At 65.1% G+C, this 24,787-nt stretch overlaps 3 protein-coding genes and 1 long non-coding RNA gene across 15 annotated transcripts; 3 read left to right on the top strand and 1 right to left on the bottom strand.

Moving 5' to 3' along the window:
- The first annotated feature begins 1,622 nt into the window (after positions 1 to 1,622).
- Positions 1,623 to 8,527, top strand: DMWD (DM1 locus, WD repeat containing). Of its 2 annotated transcripts, XM_070633008.1 has the most exons (5): positions 1,623 to 2,134; positions 3,326 to 3,508; positions 5,515 to 6,783; positions 7,597 to 7,671; positions 7,993 to 8,527. In XM_070633008.1, the coding sequence occupies exons 1-5, from the start codon at positions 1,694 to 1,696 to the stop codon at positions 8,038 to 8,040; spliced, it is 2,016 nt and encodes a 671-aa protein (XP_070489109.1). In that variant the 5' UTR covers positions 1,623 to 1,693; the 3' UTR covers positions 8,041 to 8,527. The 2 variants fall into 2 exon arrangements, with proteins under 2 accessions (XP_070489109.1, XP_070489110.1); XM_070633009.1 differs by lacking the exon at positions 7,597 to 7,671.
- A 680-nt stretch (positions 8,528 to 9,207) lies between these two features.
- On the top strand, positions 9,208 to 20,627 carry DMPK (DM1 protein kinase). Of its 11 annotated transcripts, none has more exons than XM_070632994.1 (15): positions 9,208 to 10,078; positions 12,446 to 12,537; positions 12,791 to 12,874; positions 12,953 to 13,048; positions 13,601 to 13,749; positions 14,034 to 14,127; positions 14,389 to 14,595; positions 14,678 to 14,926; positions 15,613 to 15,698; positions 16,979 to 17,090; positions 17,698 to 17,852; positions 17,942 to 18,039; positions 18,204 to 18,250; positions 18,549 to 18,638; positions 19,771 to 20,627. In XM_070632994.1, exons 1-15 carry the CDS (start codon positions 9,919 to 9,921, stop codon positions 20,488 to 20,490), a joined length of 2,439 nt encoding a protein of 812 aa, XP_070489095.1. In that variant the 5' UTR covers positions 9,208 to 9,918; the 3' UTR covers positions 20,491 to 20,627. The 11 variants fall into 11 exon arrangements, with proteins under 11 accessions (XP_070489095.1, XP_070489094.1, XP_070489097.1 ...); XM_070632993.1 differs by having other exon boundaries at positions 14,678 to 14,941; XM_070632996.1 differs by having other exon boundaries at positions 18,553 to 18,638; positions 19,771 to 20,095.
- On the bottom strand, positions 16,090 to 18,749 carry LOC139085485 (uncharacterized). Its single transcript, XR_011543813.1, has 2 exons — positions 18,343 to 18,749; positions 16,090 to 17,996 (listed from the first exon to the last, which is right to left on the bottom strand). It is a non-coding gene; the product is annotated as an uncharacterized lncRNA (long non-coding RNA).
- Positions 20,628 to 20,735: 108 nt separating the features above from the next.
- On the top strand, positions 20,736 to 24,781 carry SIX5 (SIX homeobox 5). The gene is made up of 3 exons (XM_070633006.1): positions 20,736 to 21,586; positions 22,498 to 23,300; positions 23,523 to 24,781. The coding sequence occupies exons 1-3, from the start codon at positions 20,787 to 20,789 to the stop codon at positions 24,137 to 24,139; spliced, it is 2,220 nt and encodes a 739-aa protein (XP_070489107.1). The 5' UTR covers positions 20,736 to 20,786; the 3' UTR covers positions 24,140 to 24,781.
- Positions 24,782 to 24,787: the final 6 nt, after the last annotated feature.

Below are 24,787 nucleotides of genomic sequence, written 5' to 3'. Positions count from 1 at the left end.
AGGCTGTGGGGCTCTGCTGGGAACAGACGTTGCCCAGCACAGTCTCTCCCACCTGTGTCATCTACTCATTCATCTGGCCATCAAGCAACCATTGGAGTGCCTCCTGTCAGCCCAGCCCTTCACTGTGGACACAGGTGACCAAGGGCCTCAGCTTTATTGTCCTGGAGCGCACACTCCACAGGAGAGACAGACGCATCCCCAGGCAATGACAATCCAGGTGGGGGGGCCCAGGAGACTGCCAGAGCCCCTGAGCCGACTCTTCAAGGCTCAAGAGCAGAGTGAGGAAGGGCATTCCGAGCAGAGGGAGCAGCATGTGCAAAGACCCAAGGGCAAGAGAGAGTGTGATGTGTTGGGGTAGTTTCTGAAACTTCATTTTTGGGGACGTGGTATGAGGAGTTAGTGGTGAGAGATCATGTTGGAAAGAGAGGTTGGCAGAAACAGATCATTCAGGGCTTAACTTTGCCCTGAAAGCACTAGGGAGCCATAGATGGGCTTTGAGCAGGGGAGGGCCCTGATCATATTCATGCTTTACAAAGACCTCTCTAGACCCCAAGGGGAGGGTAGATAGAGGGATGAGGAGTCTGGGGGAGCAGAGACAAGGCTGATGCAGGGGATTTAGAGCAGGAGAGGAGAAGTTTGGACCAGGGCTATGCAGAGGAAGGGACTGGAAAAGAGGAATTCAGGTGACAGAATGCAAAAGACTTGGGGACTGGAAGCAGGGGTGAAGGCAAGCGGTGCAAATCTAGAGAGACACGGAGGTCTGCCGGCTGGGCGACTGTGGGGGATGGCACTGCCGGCCCTATTATAGGAACACAGGAGAGGTTTAAGATTTGGAGTAAGATGTCAAGTTCATTGTCAGACTTGAGTACAGATGCCTCTGGGAGAAATCTGGGAGGCCATGGAATAGTGGGTCTGGGAAGATCTGTGATGGGGACTGGGGGGCCTTTGGGATCAGGAGGAGATCTGGGGTTACTAGTGGATCCTTGGAACACTGGAGGGTTGTGGGGATCGATGAAATTTTGTTTCATTGAGTGAGATTGTCGAAGATAGTGAAGTCACAGAGACAGATATTGCAGGTTGGTGGAAAATGTGGAGGCGTTTGGGGTTAGCGTTAAGCACATAGTGGGTCGGACAAAGGCCTTGGAGTTTTATGGGTCGCTGAGGATCAGCGAGATTTGGGGCATCATCAGGGGTGGGGAGGAATGGCTGGAGATGGCATGCCAGTTGGGGACTTTAAGATGTCAGTGGGAAACATTGGCGGTCAGGAGAGGGTATGTTGGGGGTCCATGGAGACACTAGGGTCACCTGGGGTCATCTGTGACGTCCCGGATACAGACGAGGCCTTCTTTTGAGGGTCTCTCCGTTGCTAGGCAAACCGTTCCCAGGGCGCCGTTGCTATGCGCCTGTGGTTTCCGGGTGGCCACGCCCCCTTCCTGCGGGCCCCGCCCCCCAACCAACCACACGTCGGGCTCATGCACGGAAGCCGCGCCCACCTTTTCGCCCCGCCCACAGCCCCAGAACCGTTACCCGAGCGACGGCCCGGGCCCCTCCCGCCTCCCGGCCCTGTTGCCAATCCAAGAGGCGTCGCCCTGGCGACGACCCCGCCTCTTCCGGCGCGGGCCCGCGGCTTCCGGCAGGGGGCCGGGCAGCGGGCGGCGGTCCGGCAGCGGCGGGGCCCGGGGGGGCGCCCAAGATGGCGGCGGGCGGCGCGGAGGGCGGCTCGGGCCCCGGCGCCGCCATGGGGGACTGCGCGGAGATCAAGTCGCAGTTCCGCACCCGCGAGGGCTTCTACAAGCTGCTCCCCGGCGACGGCGCCGCTCGCAGGTCGGGGCCGGCTTCCGCCCAGACTCCGGCGCCGCCCCAGCCGCCGCAGCCCCCGCCCGGCCCTGCCTCCGCCTCCGGCCCCGGCGCCGCGGGCCCCGCGCCGTCTCCGCCGCCCGCAGGCCCCGGGCCCGGGCCCGCGCTGCCCGCCGTGCGCCTCAGCCTCGTGCGCCTCGGGGAGCCCGACGCCGCCGGGGCCGGGGAGCCGCCCGCCACGCCCGCGGGGCTGGGCGCCGGCGGAGACCGCGTCTGCTTCAACCTGGGCCGCGAGCTCTACTTCTACCCGGGCTGCTGCCGCCGCGGGAGCCAACGGGTGAGCGGCCCGCCTCGTGGGGCCCGGGGTGCTAGAGGAGGGGGGTGGCACCCTGAGTTGATATGGGGCCCTGAGATGGGCATCCTAGATGTGATGGACATCCCGAGGGAAAGGGTTCTTGGAGGTAATACAGGATTCTGAAAGGTGATGGGAGGCCCCCCGGTGGCTGGGCATCTTGGAGGTGATGGGAAACCCTGAGGTCGTGCGGGATGCCCGGGTTATGCGTGGGGCCTCGGGGATGGTGAGTATCCTGGAGGTGATGGGGAATCTGAGATGCTATGGGATCCTCCGGGCTTCTGGGTGGCAGGCATTGTGCAGGTGATGAAGAGTCCCGAGGTGATGGGGAACGCCGGGGTATTGCAGTCTAGAAGGTGTGTGTGGGGGGATTCTTGAGACTTGGGGAGCCCAAAAGTGAATGGGGCTTGGAGATAATAGGGATGCTGAAGGTGAATGGGGTGCTAGAGAAAATTGGCGTTCTGGAGGTAATGAGAGTCCTAGAGGAAATGAGAACGTCTGAGCTGATGGGAGCTGGGGCTGATGAGAGCCCAGAGGGGACATCCTCAGGCGTGATGGGTGTCTCTGAAGTGATGTAGGCGCCAGAGGGGACGAGACCCCTAGAGTTTATGGTGGTCCCCAGAAGTGATGGGGATCCTGAGAGCCCAGAGGTGACAAAGGTACCTAAAATGTGGGGGACCTTGAGGGTTGTGGGTTCCTAACTGTGATGGGAGTCTTGGGATTTAGGGACTCCAAAGTGAAGGGAATGCTGCATGTTGAGCTTTGGAGTCCTGGTGATTTGGGTGACCCTGAGTTTCGAGGGGCTTGGAATATTGTGGTGCTAAGATCCAGGGGAGTTGCTGAGGTCATAGGGCAGGACTGGAAAGGAATCGGAGCTCAGGGCCTGTGGGGACCCTGAACCCTGGTGCTGAAGTTGGGGGAATCCAGGTTTGGGGAGGCACTGTGGTCTCGTGCGGAGCGGGGAAATCTTTGCTGTCTGTTTCTTTTCTCTGTCTGTGATTTAGGTCCCCCTTCCTGTCTGTGGTTGCCCCGCTCCCTGCCCACTCACCCATCCTCCTACCCACTTCCCTCAGGGACTTAACCCTGCTTCCTCTTCGTGGTTTCCCCCAACCTCAACACCCTCTGCCTTCCTCTCGGTGATAGAAGCCATTAACTCCTTTTCTCCCACCGCTCAAGTCCATTGACCTCAACAAGCCAATTGACAAGCGGATCTATAAGGGCACCCAGCCCACCTGCCACGACTTCAACCAGTTCACCGCTGCCACAGAGACCATCTCCCTGCTGGTGGGGTTCTCAGCCGGCCAGGTGCAGTACCTGGATCTCATCAAGAAGGACACCAGCAAGCTGTTCAATGAAGAGGTGATTGTGGGCCCCCGGGGCCCAGAACTGCTACCCCACCACACACACACACACACACTGTGGTAAGACTGTTGCTACCAGGGAGCACTGTAGGCCTGAGGGAGAGAAGAAGGATGGACTGACAGATATGTGGGAGGGGTGACAGCCGGCAGCTAGTGTGATGACAGCTGCGCTTCCTGTGCCCCGGCGCCATGCTGTGTTAGCCCTACGCTGCACACAGCGCTCCTGGAGTTTTATCAACCCGTGGGTTAGGGATCGTGCTGCCCATTTTGCAGGTTAGGGAACTGAGGCTAGTCACTGGTTAGGACTTTTTTGAAGCCGGAACCCTTGCTCTTCAAATTCCGGGCCCTGTGGGCATTGGATTCAAATTCCTGCTGCACCGTTTATTACCATCTGTTTTTGGAAAGGTTACGGTTCCTCCTGAGCCTCAGTTTTCCTCCTCTGCCAAGTGGGATTCTCCTTCCTCCCTCACGGGACTGTCGTCACATCGTATGTGGAGACCGCTCGGTCCTGGGCGGACTTGGCACAAGAGGAAATGCCAGCGAATAGCCTTCTCTGAGGCAGGGCCTGCTCCTGTCCCGCATCTCTGTTCAGAGGAGCTGTTCCACGGCACAGAAAGCGTGAAGGGCAGGAGGGAGGGAGTGGAAGATGCACCGGCGCGTCCCTTCACCTAGTGTTTCTTGAGCATTTGTCTGTGCTAGGCATGTCCTGAGCACTGGGGCTGTCACATCTTGGTGGACAGAACAGACAGAGAGGGCCCCGTGTCTGGAGCCGCATCGAGCTGGGGAGGCAGACGGTTATCAGCTCAGTCAAGGCCGCTGTATGTCAGCGAGAGCTGAGCGCTGTGGAGGGCACCCCGGCAGCCGAGGGGCTGGGGGGCGCTTGGTGAGGTTTACCTAGGGTAGGCAGGCAAGGCCTCACTGGGTGGTGACACGGAAAGAAAGGCCTGAAAGAGGCCAGAAAAGTTATTGGGAAAGGACATTCTGAGTAGAGGGCACAGCTTGGACAGAGGCCCAGACGCAGGACAGCACCCAGGCCGTGCGGCCAGAGCCATTATTGAGCGGACGGGTGGTAGATGAGCTCTGAGAATAACTGGGAGGGGCCAGGTCATGGAGAATCTGGAAGGCCATGGAAAAGGCTTTTAGAACCTCTCTCCAACCACAGAACCCAGAAATGGTTTGGTTATTTTTGAAATTCTCCCAAGACAGAAGTGCTATAGGTAGCTGGGGGGGAAGTGAACTCCCTACGTACGGTGGCTGCCTAAGGCCTTCAGGGCTGGGTCCTCTCTGGACCCTGGTCGAGAAGGGCGGCCGTGGTGCTCAGAGTGGGAGCGGCAGGTGCTGCCTGCCACTTGCACAGCATCTCTCTCAACCGCGTGGAGAACAGACTCGGGCAGTGGCAGCCTGGCAGCCGGTGAGGCCATGGCAGGGTTGGTGGCAGCTGGGACCAGGGGGATTGGAGTTAGGGGTGGGGGTGTGAAGAGGTGAGGCTCTGGGTATTGGTGAAAGAGTGGATGTGAGTTGTGAGGGGGAAAGGAGCAAAGATGGGCAGCTGGCGAGATGGGGTAGTCATGCCCGTGTCCAGGAAATACTTCCAGCCGCCTCCTGTGTGCATTGCTCTGTGCTCCGGGGCTGGGACGTGAACCAAATAGACAAAGGTCCCTTCCTTGGGGGAGCTGATACTCTGAATCGATTTCTTGCCTTAGGCCTGACATGGTAAAGATGGTGACAGGGTTAGACAGATAGACAACAGTTCTCTGGAAGGCAGGACGGCCCCCTGCCAAAGAGGGGTCACTGGGGCTCCGTGGAGCTCCCCATGGCCGCCGCACAGGCAGCCCTTCTTCCCAGGCGTTTCATGACCTGGTGTCCGTCCATTGCCCCAGTGAGGGAGCTCCTCTCCGAGGAGGCTCGGGCCATGTCTCACGGCCATCTCGGGGTACCAGGGTGGGGAGGAGGTCTGCCAGCGGCCGGTTGCCTTCTCCCAACCCCCACCGTCTCCCCTGGCAGCGGCTGATTGACAAGACCAAGGTGACATATCTGAAGTGGCTTCCTGAGTCAGAGAGCCTGTTCCTGGCATCACACGCCAGCGGCCACCTGTACCTGTACAACGTCAGCCACCCGTGCGCCTCGGCCCCGCCCCAGTACAGCCTGCTCAAGCAGGGCGAGGGCTTCGCCGTCTACGCCGCCAAGAGCAAGGCGCCCCGCAACCCACTGGCCAAGTGGGCGGTGGGCGAGGGGCCTCTCAACGAGTTTGCCTTCTCGCCCGACGGCCGGCACCTGGCCTGTGTCAGCCAGGACGGCTGCCTGCGCGTCTTCCACTTCGACTCCATGCTCCTCCGTGGGCTCATGAAGAGCTACTTTGGGGGCCTGCTCTGCGTGTGCTGGAGCCCTGACGGGCGCTACGTTGTGACGGGGGGTGAGGATGACCTGGTCACCGTGTGGTCCTTCACCGAGGGCCGTGTGGTGGCCCGGGGCCACGGCCACAAGTCCTGGGTCAACGCGGTGGCCTTTGACCCCTACACCACGAGGGCCGAGGAGGTGGCCGCAGCCAGTGGTGACGGGGAACGGAGTGGCGAGGAGGAGGAGGAGCCTGAGGCCGGGGGCACAGGCTCCGGTGGGGGAGCCCCGCTCTCCCCGCTGCCCAAGGCGGGCTCCATCACCTACCGCTTTGGCTCAGCCGGCCAGGACACGCAGTTCTGCCTGTGGGACCTCACTGAAGACGTGCTTTACCCCCACCCGCCCCTGGCCCGCACCCGCACCCTCCCCGGCACGCCTGGCACCACGCCGCCCGCTGCCAGCAGCTCTCGGGGTGCTGAGCCAGGCCCTGGGCCCCTGCCCCGCTCGCTGTCCCGCTCCAACAGCCTGCCGCACCCAGCAGGCAGCGGCAAGGCAGGTGGCCCGGGCGCAGCGACAGAGCCGGGCACACCATTCAGCATCGGCCGCTTTGCCACGCTCACGCTGCAGGAGCGGCGGGACCGGGGGGCCGAGAAGGAGCACAAGCGCTACCACAGCCTGGGCAACATCAGCAGGGGCGGCAGTGGGGGCGGGGGCGGCGGGGACAAGCCCAGCGGCCCCGCCCCCCGCAGCCGGCTGGACCCAGCCAAGGTGCTGGGCACCGCGCTGTGCCCGCGCATCCACGAGGTGCCGCTGCTCGAGCCCCTGGTGTGCAAGAAGATCGCCCAGGAGCGGCTCACTGTCCTCCTCTTCCTGGAGGACTGCATCATCACCGCCTGCCAGGAGGGCCTCATTTGCACCTGGGCCCGGCCGGGCAAGGCGGTGAGTCACCCCCAGACTCCCCAGACCCCCGGATGAGTGGGCATTGGCAGAGGGTTTGTCACTGTCGCAGCTTCCAGCCCTGTGGGATGAGGGAAGCCATGGAAATCGTAGTGTCTCAGAACAAGACCTCTCAGATCTCAGAGTGACAGGCAGCAGAGAGAGGGTGAGGTCTAAGAGAGAGCTGGGAGTGGTGGGGACCATGGCTGGCCATCAGAAGGGCAGCCAGTGGGCCCAGCATGGTCAGGTCTTACTGCTTGTTGCTTGAAGCCAAATCTGTATCGCTGAAAAATATGCTTTCTAAATGGTGAAACTGTTTGAATACTGCGGGTCAAGCTCTGTGGGCAAGATTGAGCCTGCGGGCCCAGATTCCACCCTGGGATCTGAGCCCGCTGCTGGAGCTCGGGCTGTGGGACCCCAGGCTCAGGGTCCAGTCCTGCGCTTCTGCTTGCTGTGTGAGCTAGGGCAAGTCACTGGCCCTCTCTGACCTCCGTCACCTCTTAGGACAGGGAGGCTTGGAGATGGGTGGGGGGGGTGGGTGTGCCCACCTCTTGAGGTGGCCCTGGGCTTCAGGATGGTCCCAGTAGATGTGACTTCGGAGCTGTGGTCTCAGAGGTCTCGGCTCCTCAAGGTTTGGGCTCGGGTGCCCAGGAGGCCAAGTCTGAGGGCCACGGCTTGGTTCCTCAGAAGGGCAGTTTTGGAATCGTAGGGTCCTGAACCCCTAGAACTTAGAGCACAATCTCGGAGCCTCCCAGGCAGGGGACGGGGATGTGGGGAGTCTGGCCAGCCCTGAAAAAGAGCCCTCTGTCTCCCTAGTTCACAGACGAGGAGGCCGAGGCCCAGACAGGGGAAGGAAGTTGGCCCAGGTCACCCAGCAAGTCAGTGGTAGAGGTAGGACTGTCCCTGAGTTCCTACCCCTCCCCCAGAATCTCAGGACCCCCTCAGGTCAGAAGGGGACTCCAGTTTCCCCCCTCCCCACCTCCACTCCACCCCATCCTCTCGCTCAGCATCACCGCGGACGTTAACTGTTGTATCCAAGTGCCGCCTGCTGGCACAGGGGAGCTAGCCGAGACGTCAGTTCCCAAGCCTAGAGCAGCGGCTTCTGGGGGTCAGGGGTGGACTGAAGGGCAAGGCCAGGCTGGCTCCCTCCCCGTGGGGCTGGCAGGAGCCCTGGGTGTCTCTAATCCTCCTCTCTCCCCTCGTCTTCCCCAGGGCATCTCTTCCCAACCGGGCAACTCCCCGAGCGGCACAGTGGTGTGAAGCCATGGATGTCGGGGTCCCCCACCCCATGCCCTCCGCCTCCTAGCCATAACCTTCCCCGCTGACCTCATGGATCAACGTATTAACAAGACTAACCATGACGGATGGACTGCTCCAGTCCCCCACCCTGCACAAACTTGGGGGGCAGAGGGTCCCCCCGACTGGCCCACACTTGGGGGTTGTAGTGGCCTGTGTGGCCTCAGCCTTGTCTCCACCCACTGCCAAGTACCATGAGCCCTCCTCTGAGACATCAGTGTTAGCCTCATTCCCTGTCCCCAGCATGTGACTGGTCACTCCCGGGGGAGAAACTCCCCCTGCCAGAGCCCCAGCTCCATGGTGTGCCCCTCGTCCCGGGTCGAGTAGGGGCCGCCCTGCCCGCCCGCCCGTGCTGTCGTTCGTGCTTTTGAAGCGTGTTAAATTATGGAAGCCCCTCGGGGTCCCCCTGCCTCCCAGGAGCTCTTATTTATACTAAAGTTCCCTGTTTTCACAGCGTCTCTGTTCCCTTGCGCAGACGTGTGGAGGAGGTGTGTGTGTCCTCGAATCGGTCCACTGGTCCATTGTAACGCAGGGCAGAGCTGGGCCTGCCTCCCCGCCCCCCCCCCCCCCCCCGCATTTCCCCCTGCCCCCTTTACTCGCAGCAAAAACTGCGGGCCGGAGGAGGGATGTGCGGGGCACATGGCTGGCAGACCCGCCTGACCAGCCCTGGGCAGGGCCCTTTGGACACACAAGAGCATCCTTCGGCCCCCAAGCTCTCCAGGAAAGACAGCCTCCAGGGCCCCTTGAATCCTCAGCAGGATTTTCAAAGTTGTCTCAAAGTGCCCAAACCAGCCACATCAGCTGTCACAGGGGCCTGCCCAGATGGGGTCCCCTGGCGGCTCCTGAGGTGCCCAGTGAGCTTCCTTGAGCCTAAGTCACGGCCTCCTGCTCCCTCGGACCTGGCTCAGCCCAGGCGCGGGCGTCCAGAGCCGCCTGGAGACCATGGCTTCCTCCGGGGGACTGTCCACCCCTGGAAAGAACAACGAAAATCCCTCCTGGCTGGCTCTCCGGAGCGGAGCCGCGGGGAGTGGTGTCTTCCCGCTCCGCCCTCCACCCCCCGAAATGTTTCTGTTTCTAATCCTAGCCCGGGCAGGAATGTGGCTGTGCGGCCAGGGTCCAAGGAGCTATTTTGGGGGCTCCTCTGCCTCCCCCAGGCTTTGGCCAGCAAGTCACCCCTGGTCCTGGCTCCTGAGGGCCTCCCTTCCCGTTTCTCTCACCAGCCCTTCCCCACCTCCTGCCAAAAAAAAGTCCGTGTCAAGCGGAGGGCCTGCGGGCTAAATTTAAACCATCCCGAAGTCTGAATCCGCGGCTGAGTCACACCCGCGAAGCTGCCCTGTCCTCCTGCCCCCCTTCCCAGGCCTCACCCCTTTCTCCTCCCTCCCCGCCAACTCCAGGGCTTGGGAGGGGTGTCACCGGATCATCTGAACCTCAATTGGCCCCCTCAGGGGAATGGGAGGGCTCATCTTTGGCATCTGTCACACCTGTGGCTTCGTCTATGCACCACCTGTTTATTGAGGGGGGGCAGTGAGCGAATTGAGATTCTCCACCCACCCCCGTCTCACACCAGAGTGTGCTGGGGGCCTGGAAGGACGGAGTTGGGGGGCCTGGCTCGTGAGGGGTTAAGGCCTGGAGGCGGGAGGGGGCCGGACTGAGGGGTGGGGAGAAGGGGAGGAGGCCTCAGCAGCCCGCAAAGAGAAGTGGCCAGAGAGGCCCAGGGGACAGCCAGGGACAGGCAGACATGCGGCCAGGGCCCGGGGGCCTGGACAGGGGCTGCCAGGCCCCGTGACGGGAGGACCCCGAGCCCCTGGCCCGGGGAGGGGGCCATGGTGCTGCCTGCCCGACATGTCAGCCGAGGTGCGGCTGAGGCGGCTCCAGCAGCTGGTGCTGGACCCCGGCTTCCTGGGGCTGGAGCCCCTGCTCGACCTTCTCCTGGGCGTCCACCAGGAGCTGGGCGCCTCCGACCTGGCCCAGGACAAGTATGTGGTGGACTTCCTGCAGTGGGGTGAGTGCTGCCTGCACGGCTTCCCCAGCCTGGGGGGCAGGATGGACATGGGGACAGCCTCCCACTCAGGGCCCCAGAGCTTGGGCCTAGGTCTTGGGGGGACATGACCCTACCCCCGTGCCACCCTGGCAGGGCAGAGAGGGGTCAGCAGAGGCCAGGGCAGCCATGACTCAGAACCATGCTTGGGAGCCTGGTAGGTGGGCTGGGCATGGCCTCCCATGGTCCGCCTGCACCCCCGCCCTGAGTCGAGGCCAAGGGACATGCTGGGAGCCCCGTCTCCTAGGACCCCCCCCCCCCCCCGTAACCGGCCCTACGGGCCTCCATCCTGGATTCCCAGAGCACAGGGACGAGCGGGACGGACAGCATGGGGCAGCTGCCAGGGGCGCGGCCGGCGGGCAGGTGTTCGGCGCCAGCCTCTCCAGCTGCCCCAACAGGTGCCCGGGCACTGGGAGGGCGAGTGACTCAGGCCGGCCCGGGGGGAGAACCAGCCCTGCAGACGGCCGCCACCCAGCATCCCCTCCACCCTGACGCAGGAGGAGGAACTTAAGTTCTGGGTGTGCTCACTCTCTGCAGGTTCCACACCCCTCCCCCCACCTTGGTCCCTCCTGGTCTGCGTGGATCCTTGATTCTTCCAGCTCCTGGGGTCCCTTCATTCTAGTTCAGGCCCTCCACCCTTTGGCTCTCCCACAAAGTCCCTTCCTGCCAGGTCCTTCCCTGGAGGCAGCTCTGGAGGGAAGATGGTTCAACTTCAGTCTCCTGCCTTGTCTGCCCCCACCCCCTCCTAGCCTAGGACTCACTTGGGTTTCTGTCTCTCTGACACCTGCCACTCTGTCCCTCCACCGGCCTGTCCCTCCGGGGCTTGCTCTTGGTCCTTGGGCTGTGTGTCCCTGTTTCCTGTCCCTCCGCCTTCTCCCGCTCCCCCTTTTCTGTGTCCGTCTCTTTCTGACCCGGGCCCTGCTCCTCTTCTTTCTCCTCCCATTTTGCAGATGGGAAAGTGGAGGCCAAGGGCCAGGCCACTCAGCCCCCTGGAAGCCCCTTCTGCCTCCCTCCCTGCAGCCCTTAGTAACTCTCTCTGCCCCGCTTTTGCAGAGGACGAAGTTGGGCTGGCAGGGTAAACTGAGACCTGAGGTGGGGGCAGGGGTCTGGCTCTCTGTAGGGAGCGCTCCTTTTGTGGCCCGAGCAGCATCCTGCGGCCCCTCCCCTGCCAGGCCTCCCGGGCGGGGGAGGGGGCCTGGGTTCCCGCTGCCTTAAAAGGGCTCAATGTCTTGGCTCTCTCCTCCCTCCCCCGGCCTGGGCCCTCGCTGGTTCTCCCCTGCCTGCCGGCTCTCCCCGAACCCTGTGGGGCCCCTCTCGCCCCTTCATAGCCCACTGTATCTCCCCTCATTCCTCTCACACCCATCCCTCTCCCCGTCCTGCCTCCCAAGTCCCCAGCTCCTTCCACTCCTGGGAGTCCAGGCCTCTCTCTCTCCACTCTCTCTCTACGTCCCTGAGTCTCGTGTCTCCACCCCCGGCCTGCCTCCTCCCTAGCTGCCCTCTCTAACATTCCTGGCCGGAGGACCTTGGGCAAATGCCTCCATCTGTCTGAGCCTGGATTCTGCCGTGTAAATATGGGGCAATAGTAAAGCCCTCCCCCTGGAGTTGAGAGCACAAGATAGCACGCTTGAACCTGGACCGAGCCTGCAGCACTGGAGCCCGGGGTTCGGGTCCAGGCTGGCTGTGGCTCCCTCCTCAGGTCCTTCTCCTGGCCCCAACCCCAAATCCAGTGTTTCCCAAAGTGTGGTCAGGAGCCATCTGCATCTGAACCTAGAGGTGCTGGGTTAAACTGCTCGTCTGGGCCACAACCCAGGACGGACTGAAGGAGAGCCCGGGGGTGGGCCAGGCCATAACCCAGGACCGACTGAAGGAGAGCCTGGGGGTGGGCCGGGTCGGCACTCACTGTCACCTGGAGTTGGGGGCTGGGGGTGGCCTGAGGCCCAAGGAGCTCTAAGAACGGGGACTTACTTCTTCTGATCTTCAGGGCTTCCCTTCTGCAGACTTGTTACCCCACCCTCTCCATGCTGCAGCCACTAGAGCCCTTTGACCTAATGCCCTGTCCCAAAAAGGGGTTCCCAGGCATACCATCTCTGTAGGGGGCAGTTTGGGGTCCCCAAGACCTCACACAGTGTTTATGTGGGGGAGCCCTTGAGAGGCAGACCGTCCTGAGGGGAGGGGCAGAGAGATGAGGAGACAGACTGAGGAGCAAGAGTCAGAGAGGGGAGAGAACGAGGGGCAGGGAGAGGGAGGCTGAGGGACAGAGGGTGGGCCTTCCTCCTCGTCTCCAGTGTCAGTCCCAATGACCCTCGGTTGTCACCTGCCCCCGCCCCGCAGTGGAACCCATCGCGGCGAGGCTTAAGGAGGCCCGACTGCAGAGGGATGACTTCGAGATTCTGAAGGTGATCGGACGCGGCGCGTTCAGCGAGGTGAGCCTTGAGCAGCGGCGGCAGCTCCACGGGGCGGGAGGCGCGACTGTCCGTGCGGTGGGCGGGACATAGGAGGTCCAGGCGGGGCCTTAGAAATTGATGAATGACTGAGTTTAGAACGCCCGAGACCGGCGGGGCGGGGGCGGAGCTTGGGGCGGGGGGCGGGGTTAGAGGTGGAGTCCATGCTGAGCGAGCCCGGGTGTCCCCCCCGCCCCCGCCACCTCCACCCCGGTCACCCCGTCTCGGCCTTTAGGTGGCGGTGGTGAAGATGAAGCAGACGGGCCAGGTGTTCGCCATGAAGATCATGAATAAGTGGGACATGCTGAAGCGAGGCGAGGTGAGGGCCGGGGCCGGGCGCGCAGGGCGCGGGGCATTCCCGCCCCCAGCGCCGCTTCAGGTCCCCGGTGCCCCACAGGTGTCGTGCTTCCGCGAAGAGAGGGATGTGTTGGTGAACGGGGACCGGCGCTGGATCACGCAGCTGCACTTCGCCTTCCAGGACGAGAACTACTTGGTGAGCCCCAAGCCCGGGCGACTGGAGGGCCGGACCCCCAGCCCCGACCGACGCTGTCAATTAACGAGGCGGGGGCGGGGAGAGGAGTTCAGGGTGGCGGAGATGCCTGGGAATGCCTGCGGGAGTCTGTGTGTGGAACCGGCCTTCCTTTTCCGCGCTGGGAGACGTCCCTTTCCGCGGACGCTGGGGGACTCTGTAAGGACGCCGCCCGCCGCAGTCGGAGGACTCTCTTACCTGGAGTGGGATTGCTCTCTACAGCCCGTGTGGGGGCCTCTGGGCCGGGGTGTCTGAGCCCTGGGCTCTGGCATTGGGAGGCCCCTGGGTTCCCTTTTCCCCTGGGGGAGCGAATCTCTGTCCAGTGACATCCTGGGAGAATTAGGGGCTTTTTTTGCGAGGGGGTGTCGGATTTGGCCCAGGAGATCCTGGGCTCTCCTGGGGCTGGGCCTGCGGGGTCTCTGCCCAAGGATGGGAAGACTCTGGGAGTCTTTATCCGGGCTATCAGCGGTCAGTGCCTATTGGGGCTACCGACCCCCATGACACGCCCCCTCCCAGTACCTGGTCATGGAGTACTACGTGGGCGGGGACCTGCTAACGCTGCTGAGCAAGTTTGGGGAGCGGATCCCGGCCGAGATGGCGCGCTTCTACCTGGCTGAGATTGTCATGGCCATAGACTCGGTGCATCGGCTGGGCTACGTGCACAGGTGGGCGCTGCAGGGCTGAGGGGCGGGGCCTGGACAGGGAGAGCTACGGTGGTACCCCGGAAGGTCCGAGCCCACTGGGGGCAGGGCCGGAGGAGTGGGGCCCAGAATTGTCGAATCCCCGAAGGGGCGGAGCTAGAGGGGGTGGGGCCGGAAGGCGGGGCCTGGAGGGCGCTTCCCTAAGAGGATGGGGCCGGAGGCTGTGCAGCCTAGACGGGTGGGGCCTGGTGAGACGGTGGGAGGGGGCTCACCCATCCCTCTTCCCCTCCCTTCTTCCCTCTGTGCAGGGACATCAAGCCGGACAACATCCTGCTGGACCGCTGTGGCCACATCCGCTTGGCCGACTTCGGCTCCTGCCTCAAGTTGAGGGCGGACGGAACGGTGAGCGGTGCGCCCGCCCTGGGCAACTCGGGCCGTGAGGGGTGGGGTCCCCCCTGAGGGGTGCGCTCGGCAGAGTGTGGGGGCGGGGCTGAGGCGCGAGCGGACCTAGGGTGGGGGCAGGGCAAGCTTTGGAGGAGGAAGGAGGAGGCCACCCAGTTCTATACTGGAGTGTGGGAGGGGCTAAACGCTGGGGGCGTGGTTGGGGGTGGAGCCCGAGCCCCAAGGGGCGGGGCCGAGTCCCGCTCTGGTCCTGCTGCTCAGGTGCGGTCGCTGGTGGCTGTGGGCACCCCGGACTACTTGTCCCCCGAGATCCTGCAGGCCGTGGGCGGCGGGCCCGGGACGGGCAGCTACGGACCCGAGTGTGACTGGTGGGCGCTGGGCGTGTTCGCCTATGAAATGTTCTACGGGCAGACGCCCTTCTACGCCGAGTCCACGGCCGAGACCTACGGCAAGATCGTGCACTACAAGGTGAGCAGGGCCCGAGGCGCCGCTGACCTCTCCGCACAGGCTCCCGGGCTCACACCGCCGCTTTGCGTCTCCCTCCGAGCAGGAGCACCTGTCTCTACCGGTGGCAGACGCGGGGGTCCCTGAGGAGGCTCGCGACCTCATCCAGCGGCTGCTGTGTCCCCCGGAGACGCGGCTGGGCCGGGAAGGAGCAGGCGATTTCCAGAAACATCCGTTCTTCTTTGGCCTCGACTGGGAAGGTCTCCGAGACAGCATGCCCCCCTTTACGCCTGATTTCGAGGGTGCCACTGACACGTGCAACTTCGATGTGGTGGAAGATGGGCTCACTGCCATGGTGAGCGGGGGCGGGGTAGGTACCTGCGACGGCTGCTCGGCACAGGGTGCCCCCATCCTTCCTGCATAAAGTTGGGGTTAGGCGAGTGCCCCCCTCCTGGGCTCCTGAAACCCTTCGTTTCCGGAGCACCTGCTCTGTGCCTGCCCGGTGCTGGGAACTCTGCGGTGATCTAGACTCGCAGGCCCGTGGGGGACACAGACTTGTTCCTGGAGAGATCAGGGCTGAGATGGGGGACTGCGAGGGGGCGGGGCTCCTGACCCGGCATGGAAGGTCCTGAGGCGCTTGGGCGGGGGCGTGGGCGCTGTCTGAGCTGAGACCTGACAGGAGCAGCGAGAGGCAGGAGAGCACACGGGGAATCTCCCTCCCTCGGGCATCTCTCGTCTGTGGGCCGAGCTCTCCCGGAGCGGAGCGCGTGCTCAGCCTGGGGGCCCTTGTGCTGGGCACTGCGTGGGACACAGGGACCAAGTCAGCCCTGGTCCCTCACCCGCTTCCAGTCTGGAGAAGTGTAGCATTACACAGTGGCGAGCCCCTGAGGGAAGCAGCAGCATACATAAAAGAAAGTGATGGCCGGCCACTTTAGATAGGCCCCGAGCTGGGTGGGGGCGGGGGGGACATTTAAACCAAGACTGGGAAGGGGCGCCAGCCCTGACAACCGGGGCTCCCCTCACACCCTTCCTCGTGTGTAGGAGACGCTGTCAGACATACAGGAAGGCGTGCCCCTGGGCGTCCACCTGCCTTTCGTGGGCTACTCATACTCCTGCATGGCCCTCAGGTAAGCGCTGTCCCCGAGCAGCCCGTGAGGAGTGGGCTGGGGGTACCGGCCCCTGGAAGGCCGCTGGGGGTGACCGCACCCTGGCCCACGGGCAGCCAGCAGAATGGCAGGCTCAGTTGTGGAACATTATTGCTGTGGGACTGAGGGCTCTTAGGAGCTCAGAGGTGGAGGACCTTAAAATCTCAGACCATAAGTACTTCGAAATTTTAGATTCAATTGTAAAACCTCAGAGCCACAGACTTGGCCTTCCAGAATCTTCCAACCTTCCACTTTTAGATTTCTAGTACACAGAGTCATGGGACCTCAAAATCTTAGAAAATAAGAAGTTTAGAAATTTTAAACTTAAAATTTAAAAGAACACAAACTCTTAAAAGGACACAAACTCATTGAGTCACTCACATAACTGTAAGCCTTTTAAAAACATTAATTATACAAATAATCCATTGCCTGTGTCGGTAAGGAAGGGGCGTCCCGCCAGCAGCGACGGCCCCTGGCTCGCACACATTTCCAACAGCCGAGAGCAGGTGCTGTGTTCCAGTCTGGTTTGTTGCTGGCTGATGGATTGCAAACGATGTTTCTTCTCATGCATGAACTATGACATGATCCTGACCCGCTGTGTAGCGTTCTCCTTCCTGGGCGGGTCAGGATTCAGTTAACCGGCCTCTGTCACAACCCAGGCTGGACAGACAGCTGCGGCTTGGTCTCGGCACACGTACAGACCGTGAGGTCCTCAAGACCTCTTTCCAGGAGTGGGGTTGCTGGGTTGGAGGGGACATCCACTTTTCTCGCAATTCCATATTCCTCGGGAGGGTCTGTCCCCTCTCAGCAGCTGGGTCTGAGGGGATGTCTAGCGTCACAGCCTTGGGATCCCACACCCAGTCTTAAGACTACATCTCTGGGGGTGACCAGAGTTGGGTGGGGTCCCCTTCACTGTCCTGAGGCCCTGAGGAGAAGGGTCTGCAAAAGTCACGTGGACGGGGAGGAGATGAGCAGACCCTAGCCCATGAGTGTCTGGGCCCCAATTCCCGCAGAAGCTGCAGAGACGGCGGCTCCCAGGGGCCCGAGGCATGCGAGGGGAGGGCCTTTCCCTAACGAGGAGGACCTGTCACACAAGCCTGGCAATTTGTCCCCTTTACTCTGCCCCCTCCCCCTCCTCAAACCATGGGATCTTGGGTCTGGCCACCCCACGCCTACAGGCTAGGGCATCCTGGCTAACCGCAGGGATGGGCAGCCTCGGGCTGGGGCCAGCTCTCCCTCCCCTGGCCGGTTCCTCTCCCCAGGGACGATGAGGTCCCGGGCCCCACACCCATGGAACTGGAGGCTGAGCTGTTGCCTGAGCCACCTGTGCAAGTGCCCAGCCTGGAGCCCACAGTGCCCCCACTGGAGAAAACAGTGAGTCGTTGGAGGCGAGGGCCAGGCAGGGGCGGGTCTGAGGCCAGGGCGTCCTGGGCGGTGGGTGCCCTGGAGTGCTAAGGCCTCTGGGAGCTCACTTGACAGAAAGAGATGGAAAACCCAGTGGAGACAAGGGGACTTGAGTCAGAGATGATCATAGGGCACCGAGTGTGTGTGGAGGGGGACTCTCTGGGGAGAGGGAGCTCTGGAGAAGGACCCCCTGAGGGAACAAGAGTGCTCATGGGTCGGCAGAGGGGACCGCAGGGACAAAGGCCCTGAGGTAGGAACTAGCTAGTTAGTCCTTGAGCAGAAAGGAGGGTCGTAAGGCTGAACTGTTCTAGGACAAGGGGGTAGGGAGCGAGGGGAGGGGAGGCCGGGGAGGCCAGCAGGAAACAAACCTAAAGACTAAAGGCTGGAATACAGGATAGGGGCTGGGGTTATGGACGGAGGGCGTTTGGATCACCACAGGGGCTGTGAGGATTCCAGAAAGATCTAGGGGATGGGGAGTAGAAGACAAGGGAGGATCCCAGGCCTGGAACCCATGCTCAAGTCTCCAGGCTCCAAGAGCCACAGGCAGCCCAGCCCTAAACCCGGTCCCCATCCACAGGCTGAAGCGGCAGGTCCAGAGGCCGTTCCCGCGGTGGCAGAGGCGGAGATGACGCTGCGGGAGCTCCAGGAGGCCCTGGAGGAGGAGGTGCTGACCCGGCAGAGCCTGAGCCGGGAGCTGGAGGCCATCCGCACGGCCAACCAGAGCTTCGCCAGGTCAGGCTCGGCTCGGCCCGGCCCGGTCGCTGCCTGTCGCAGCCTCTCTCCCCGAGGTCCCAGGGCTCACGGTCCTTCCCTCCCCGCAGTCAGCTCCGCGAGGCCGAGGCCCGGAACCGGGACCTGGAGGCGCAAGTCCGGCTGCTGCAGGAGCAGATGGAGCAGCTGCAGGCAGAGGGAGCTGCAGGCGAGTCCCTGAGCCGCCCCCGTTCCCGAGGGCGCCGGGGGAGGTGGGCCCGCGGCGGCGCGTGTGGACACCTGGGGGAGGGCGAGGGGCCCAGGCTGGGGCACGCCGCGCCACCGCCCTCCTCGTCCCTCCACGCGCCCTACGCCTCTCTCTTCTCCTTCCAGCTGTCACGGGGGTCCCCAGTCCCCGGGCCACGGATCCACCTTCCCATGTAAGACCCCTCTTTGTCCCCTGCGTCAAGCCTGCTGCCCCCTCTGCAAACCCTGTCCCCGTCTCCCCGTCCAGACTTGGGGCTCACCCTACCTCTTCGGGGTTCCAGGCGGCAGACACCCTCCAGTTAGCCGCACATCTACCGGCTCTCCCCGGTTCAGGCCTCTCGCCACATCCCGGCCGGGATCTCCCTAGAGTCCCTCCCAGACCTCGACGCCCCTTGCTCTCTCTCGCCCCCCGCCGACGGCGGCCGGGCCGGGCTGGGCTCCGATCGGGTCACCTGTCCCTTCTCTCTCCAGCTAGATGGCCCCCCGGCCGTGGCTCTGGGCCAGTGCCCGCTGGTGGGGCCAGACCCCATGCACCGCCGCCACCTGCTGCTCCCTGCCAGGGTACGTCCGGCTGCTCACGCCCGCCGCCTCCGCGCCCCCGCCTCGCTCCACGCTCGCCGAGCCGCCTCTGCTTAGCTGCGCCTCTGCGGGGCTGGGCCCGCCGCGGGGGGAGGATGCTCGGGCAGCCAATCAACACAGGCCGCTAGGAAGCAGCCAATGACGAGCTCGGACAAGACTTGAGGCCTACGAGCCGACCAATTGCAGCTGCCCGCGCTGTCGGGGGGGCGGGGCGGAGCGAGGGGAGCATTGTAGACCCACCCACAGACGTGGGCGGGGCGAGCCCCGGGAGCCAATCAGGGGTCGGCGTCGCAGTGCTGATCCCGCCCTCTCCCCCGCAGGTCCCTAGGCCTGGCCTATCGGAGGCGCGTTCCCTGCTCCTGTTCGCCGCTGCTCTGGCTGGTGCCGCCGCCCTGGGCTGCGCTGGGTTGGTGGCCTGCGCCGGCCACCTCGCCCCTGTCTGGCGCCGCTCGGGAGCCGCCTTCGCCCCCTGAACCCTAGAGCCCCAGCCTGTCCTCCACTCGGGCCCCGCTGGAGGGTTGGGTGACCCGGGAACGGCCCAGAAGCCACTCCCACCGCCCCGGTTGACACCACCCCAAGCGTGGGTCTCCGCCCAGCTCCAGCCCTGTGATCCGGGCCCGCCCCCTGGCGGCCGGGGAGGGAGGAGCCGGCCCGCGGCCGGAGCACGGGGCGCCTGGGAGGGTGGGAGCCGGGAGTGCTGCTGCTGCCGCTGCCGCTGCCGCTGCCGCTGCTGCTGGGGGGGATCGCGGACCACTTCCTTCCTCCGGCCCGGCGGAGGCCCCGACGCAGCCGGACACACTGCGACCTCGAGAAGGCAGCAGGGCCAGGGCGCGGCCATCCGTTTTTCACCCTCCACGCACCCCCACCCACAGTGGCTCGCAAACCACAGATCCCCCTGTGCATGAGGCCCCGGCCTCCCGGGAACGTCCTCCTCCCGTAGCGAAGGTCCAGCGCGCGCTCCGCCCGCTCTCCCGGGAACCTCTCGCTTCTGCCAGCCCCACTTTTTCGGGGACTCCGCGCCCTCCTCCTCACGTGCGCCGCTCTCGGAGCTACACCGGCTCCTCCCGCCTCGGCGTTTGGGTATTTATTGACCTGTCCTCCGACCCGCTGACAGGCTCCAGGACCCCAGCACCCTGATCCACGTTTTGGATGCACTGAGACCCCGACATTCCTCGGTATTTATTGTCTCTCCCCACGTAGGACCCCACCCCCGATCCTCGCGAATAAAAGGCCCTCTCGTCTGTCCCAGCTTGGCGCTCCGCCGTGTCCGCTCTGTTTGCTCTGCGGCGGAGGCTGCTCAACCGGCCAATCGAGGGCGCCCGGAGGCGGCCAATGGCCGAGCAGGGAGCTAGCGGGACGCGAAGTGGGTGAATCAGGGCTGGGGGCGGAGACTGAGGGGCGTGGCTTCGGCGTCCGGCCAATAGGAGAAGGCGAGTGGGCCACCCGGAGGCACCGCCCCTCGTCCAGCTGTGGCCCAGCTGTGTCACTCGATCGCGGGGAAGAAGGGGGCTGGGCCGCCGGCGCGCGCGGCCATCCTCCTACCACTGCGCCTGCGCGGGCCACGCGCATCCGTTCCAGGGACTTACGCTCAAGAAAAGTTGCTGTAAACTTTCTGGCCTGTTCCCCCGCCCCCTCTCCCTGCCAGACCCGCCCCCCTGCGGAGCCGGGAATTCCGAGGGGCGGAGCGCAGGCCGAGATGGGGAGTGGGGGGGCCTACAGAGGACCCTGGAGACGGAGGCGTGCAGAAGCTCAGTCTCGGGGCGGAGGTGGCTTCGCGCCCTTAGCCCTCCCGGACGGCCCGTTACCTTCTCCATTGTCCCGATGGGGAAACTGAGGCCCTGAGCCAGAGGCACACGCCGGGGTTGGCAAAAAGCGCGGCCTGAGGCGGAGGGAAAACAAAGAGAGAATCACGGACAGACGGGGAGGGGGCCGGGCACACACAGACACTGAGACAGAGACCCTAGTGGAGAGCTGCGTCTTGGCATCTAGGGGCGGGAGACGCGGGATCGGCCGCGGGAGAAGCTCGGGAAGTGCGAGGGGGGGCGGAGACGGGGGCCGGGCGGGGGAGAGGGCTGGGGAAAGCCCGAGGGAGGAGGAGAAGGAGGCAGGAACTTCCCAAAGTTGCAAAACATGGCTACCTTGCCTGCGGAGCCGAGCGCGGGGCCGGCGGCTGGGGGGGAGGCGGTGGCGGCGGCGGCGACCGAAGAGGAGGAGGAGGAAGCGCGCCAGCTCCTGCAGACTTTGCAGGCGGCCGAGGGTGAGGCGGCGGCGGCGGCCGGGGCCGGGGCGGGCGAAGCGGCGGCGGGAGCGGAGGGCCCGGGGTCCCCGGGCGTCCCCGGGTCGCCCCCCGAGGCCGCTGCCGAGCCGTCCACGGGCCTCCGCTTCTCGCCCGAGCAGGTGGCGTGCGTGTGCGAGGCGCTGCTCCAGGCGGGCCACGCCGGCCGCTTGAGCCGCTTCCTGGGCGCACTGCCCCCGGCCGAGCGCCTACGTGGCAGCGATCCGGTGCTGCGCGCTCGGGCCCTGGTGGCCTTCCAGCGGGGCGAGTACGCCGAGCTCTACCGGCTGCTGGAGAGCCGCCCCTTCCCCGCCGCCCACCACGCCTTCCTGCAGGACCTCTACCTGCGCGCGCGCTACCACGAGGCCGAGCGGGCCCGCGGCCGCGCGCTGGGCGCAGTGGACAAGTACCGTCTGCGTAAGAAGTTCCCGCTGCCCAAGACCATCTGGGACGGCGAGGAGACCGTCTACTGCTTCAAGGAGCGCTCCCGCGCCGCGCTCAAGGCCTGCTATCGCGGCAACCGCTACCCCACGCCGGACGAGAAGCGCCGCCTGGCCACGCTCACCGGCCTCTCGCTCACGCAGGTCAGCAACTGGTTCAAGAACCGGCGACAGCGCGACCGGACCGGGGGCGGCGGCGGCGCGCCCTGCAAGAGGTGAGGGGCCCCAGGCCCTGCTCTCCGCCAGCCCCCCTCTCCCCCGTCCCCACTGCTGGAGTCAGCGCGCCCCACCACTCGGGCGCCTCCCGCTCGCCCCCTCGGGCGCCCGGAGCGCAGGGGACCCGCGTGGGTGGGACGGGCACACGCCCCGGGCCCTCTCCCTGACATCCCTGCTGCTCTCCGAGGCTGCGAGACTTTTCCCTCTGCTCCGCTCCAGGCTCCATCCCAGATCCCGTCCGTGTTCGTGGCTGGACGGGGGGAGGGAGGCAGCGAGGACACGAGGGGCTGCGGGAGCGGGGGAGGGGCCTTGGACCACTGCACCCGGCGGAGGGGCGTCTTTCGGGCCCTTCCCTGACCGTTACTCTCCTCGCACGCACCCCCACCCCCCCCTCAGGGCCCGGACAGCGTGGTCCGTCGTCTGTCTTTGTTGTGAAACGTGAACCTTCCCCAGCTCCGGTTTCCCTGTAACCCAAGCCCTTCCCCTCCCACCCGCGCGCCGGCCTCTCCCTGCGCTCGGGGCCGCGAGGCGGGGCTCGGGGTCTGAGCGGTGTCGCCTCCTCGCTCTCCCGAGGCGCCGGCCGCTCCAGCCTGGCCCGGGACACTTAGGGCAGCCTGGGTGCTGGGCTCTGGGGCCCGGAGGCCGAGGGGCCGCGAGCAGGGCCTCCTCCCCCCCGCTGCGGCCAGCTTGAGCCTTTATGCGCGCTGTCAATGCGGGGCTTGCAGCGGCTGTGTCCCTGGGGTCCTCGGGTGGTCGCAGACGGGAGGTTTCCTAACTCTGGAGACTGTCCACGCCCCCTGGGCCGCGGAAGGGCGGGGGCGGCGGTCAGCGGTGCCCCTGTAGAGCGGCTGGCAGCGGGTCGGGGAATGCAGCGTTCAGGACCCCAGCTCACACTCCTTTCTCCGGCCAGCGAGTCTGATGGGAACCCCACCACCGAGGACGAGTCCAGCCGCAGTCCCGAGGACTTGGAGAGGGGGGTGGCTCCCGCGGCCACCGAGGCCCAGGCCCAGGGCTCCATCTTCCTGGCTGGGGCCGCCCCTGCTGCACCGTGCCCGGCCTCCTCCTCCATCCTGGTGAACGGGAGCTTCCTGGCCGCCGGCAGCTCCCCGGCCGTGCTCCTCAACGGGAGCCCGGTCATCATCAACAGCCTGGCCCTGGGCGAGGCCTCCAGCCTGGGGCCCCTGCTGCTCACGGGGGGCGGCGGCGCCCCGCCACCACAGCCCGGTCCTCAGGGGCCCGGCGAAGGCAAGACCTCCCTGGTCCTGGACCCTCAGACCGGAGAGGTTCGACTGGAGGAGGCTCAGCCTGAGGCCCCCGACACCAAGGGGGCCCAGGTGGCTGCTTCGGCACCAGCTGGAGAGGAGGTCCCTGGGCCTCTGTCCCAAGTGGTGCCTGGACCTCCGCCGGCCGCCACCTTTCCTCTGGCCCCGGGACCAGTGCCCTCCGTGGCTGCTCCACAAGTGGTGCCCCTTTCCCCGCCCCCTGGGTACCCTGCGGGCCTGAGCCCCACCTCCCCACTGTTGAACCTGCCCCAGGTGGTGCCCACCTCACAGGTGGTGACCCTGCCCCAGGCTGTGGGGCCCCTGCAGCTCTTGGCAGCCGGGCCAGGCAGCCCCGTGAAGGTGGCAGCTGCAGCAGGCCCTGCCAACGTGCACCTGATCAACTCCGGGGTGGGCGTGACTGCCCTCCAGCTGCCTTCGGCCACCGCCCCAGGTACCCGCTTCTGCCTCCCTCCGGCCAGGGTGAGGGCTGCGTGGGTACAGTTATCTCGGAGGGAGGGCACTGTCCGTGGGCTTCTGGGGTGGCAGCTCATCCCTGGCGTGTCCCAGACCCCCCATGTGCCAGGCCCAGTGCCCCGAGGCTCAAGCTGCGTAGACATGGCCCCGCCAGCAGCTCATCTGACCCCGCGCCCGCTGCCCATCTCCTCTCCCACAGGCAACTTCCTCCTGGCCAATCCGGTGTCCGGCAGCCCCATCGTGACCGGGGTGGCCGTGCAGCAGGGCAAGATCATCCTCACGGCCACCTTCCCCACCAGCATGCTGGTCTCCCAGGTCCTGCCGCCCGCCCCCAGCCTCGCCCTGCCCCTGAAGCCGGACGCGGCCATCTCAGTGCCCGAAGGAGCCCTCCCGGTGGCCCCCAGCCCCGCTCTCCCGGAGGCCCACGCCCTCGGCCCGCTTTCCGCACAGCAGCCGCCGCAGCCGCCCCCCGCCGCCGCCACTGCCGCCGCCAGCCTGCCCTTCTCCCCAGACTCCTCGGGCCTCCTGCCGGCTTTCCCGGCGCCCCCGCCCGAGGGGCTCATGCTGTCGCCTGCGGCCGTGCCAATCTGGCCGGCGGGGCTGGAACTGAGCACAGGCACGGAGGGGCTGCTGGAAGCGGAGAAGGGGCTGGCGACGCAGGCCCCCCACACCGTTCTGCGGCTGCCAGACCCCGACCCCGAGGGCCTGCTCCTGGGGGCCACAGCGGGTGGCGAGGTGGAGGAGGGGCTCGAGGCCGAGACCAAGGTCCTGACCCAGCTGCAGTCGGTGCCTGTGGAGGAGCCCTTGGAACTGTGACCGGGGCCTCACCGCCCAGCCTGACAATGGTGCTTGCGATCCGCACGCCCGGCGTGGGGGCCTCAAACACAAGCGCTGCCCTCGGAAGGGCCACACACTACAGCCCCCAGCCGGGCACCTCCCCAGGCCCCGGGGGCGCCGGGACTCAGCCCCACCCCGTCTGGGGGCGCCGTCCCTCTGAACGGGAGGCCTCCTGTTATAGCCCTCCGGCTCTGCCCCCGTCTGTGGGGACATTCGGGGACCCTGACTCCGGGGCTCGGCCCCCATGACCTGGTACTAGCTGTGAGCTGCAAGCCCTGCCAAGTGGCTGGATCTGCACCCCTCGGGCCCTCTCCTGTCACTCCCTGCGACACTATGAATAGCTCCGCTGACGCCCGTCCTCAGAACCGCCTGGAATCCGAGGAGGGAGGAGGGGCGGCCCGCACCCAGACCCCAGCCCCTCCCGGGGGGCCGTCCCTGCGGAACGGATGCGGGTGGGGAGGCCTGGGGAGTGTCCCCGTTATCACGTCCAGCCCCAGACCAAAGACCCCCTCGCCCCGGGGCACCCCTGACCCCTGTGTCTAGTTTGTATCCTAAATCTTTATTTTTCTAGGACATGTTATGCCTCCGTTTCAATTAAAATAAAGTTAACAGACAGCTAGAGCCTTG

The sequence above is a fragment of the Equus przewalskii genome, chromosome 9, assembly GCF_037783145.1.
Source record: "Equus przewalskii isolate Varuska chromosome 9, EquPr2, whole genome shotgun sequence".
Taxonomy (NCBI): Eukaryota; Metazoa; Chordata; class Mammalia; order Perissodactyla; family Equidae; genus Equus; species Equus przewalskii.
Note: the sequence above shows the minus strand (reverse complement) of the source record. Positions and strands in the feature narration are given on the sequence as shown.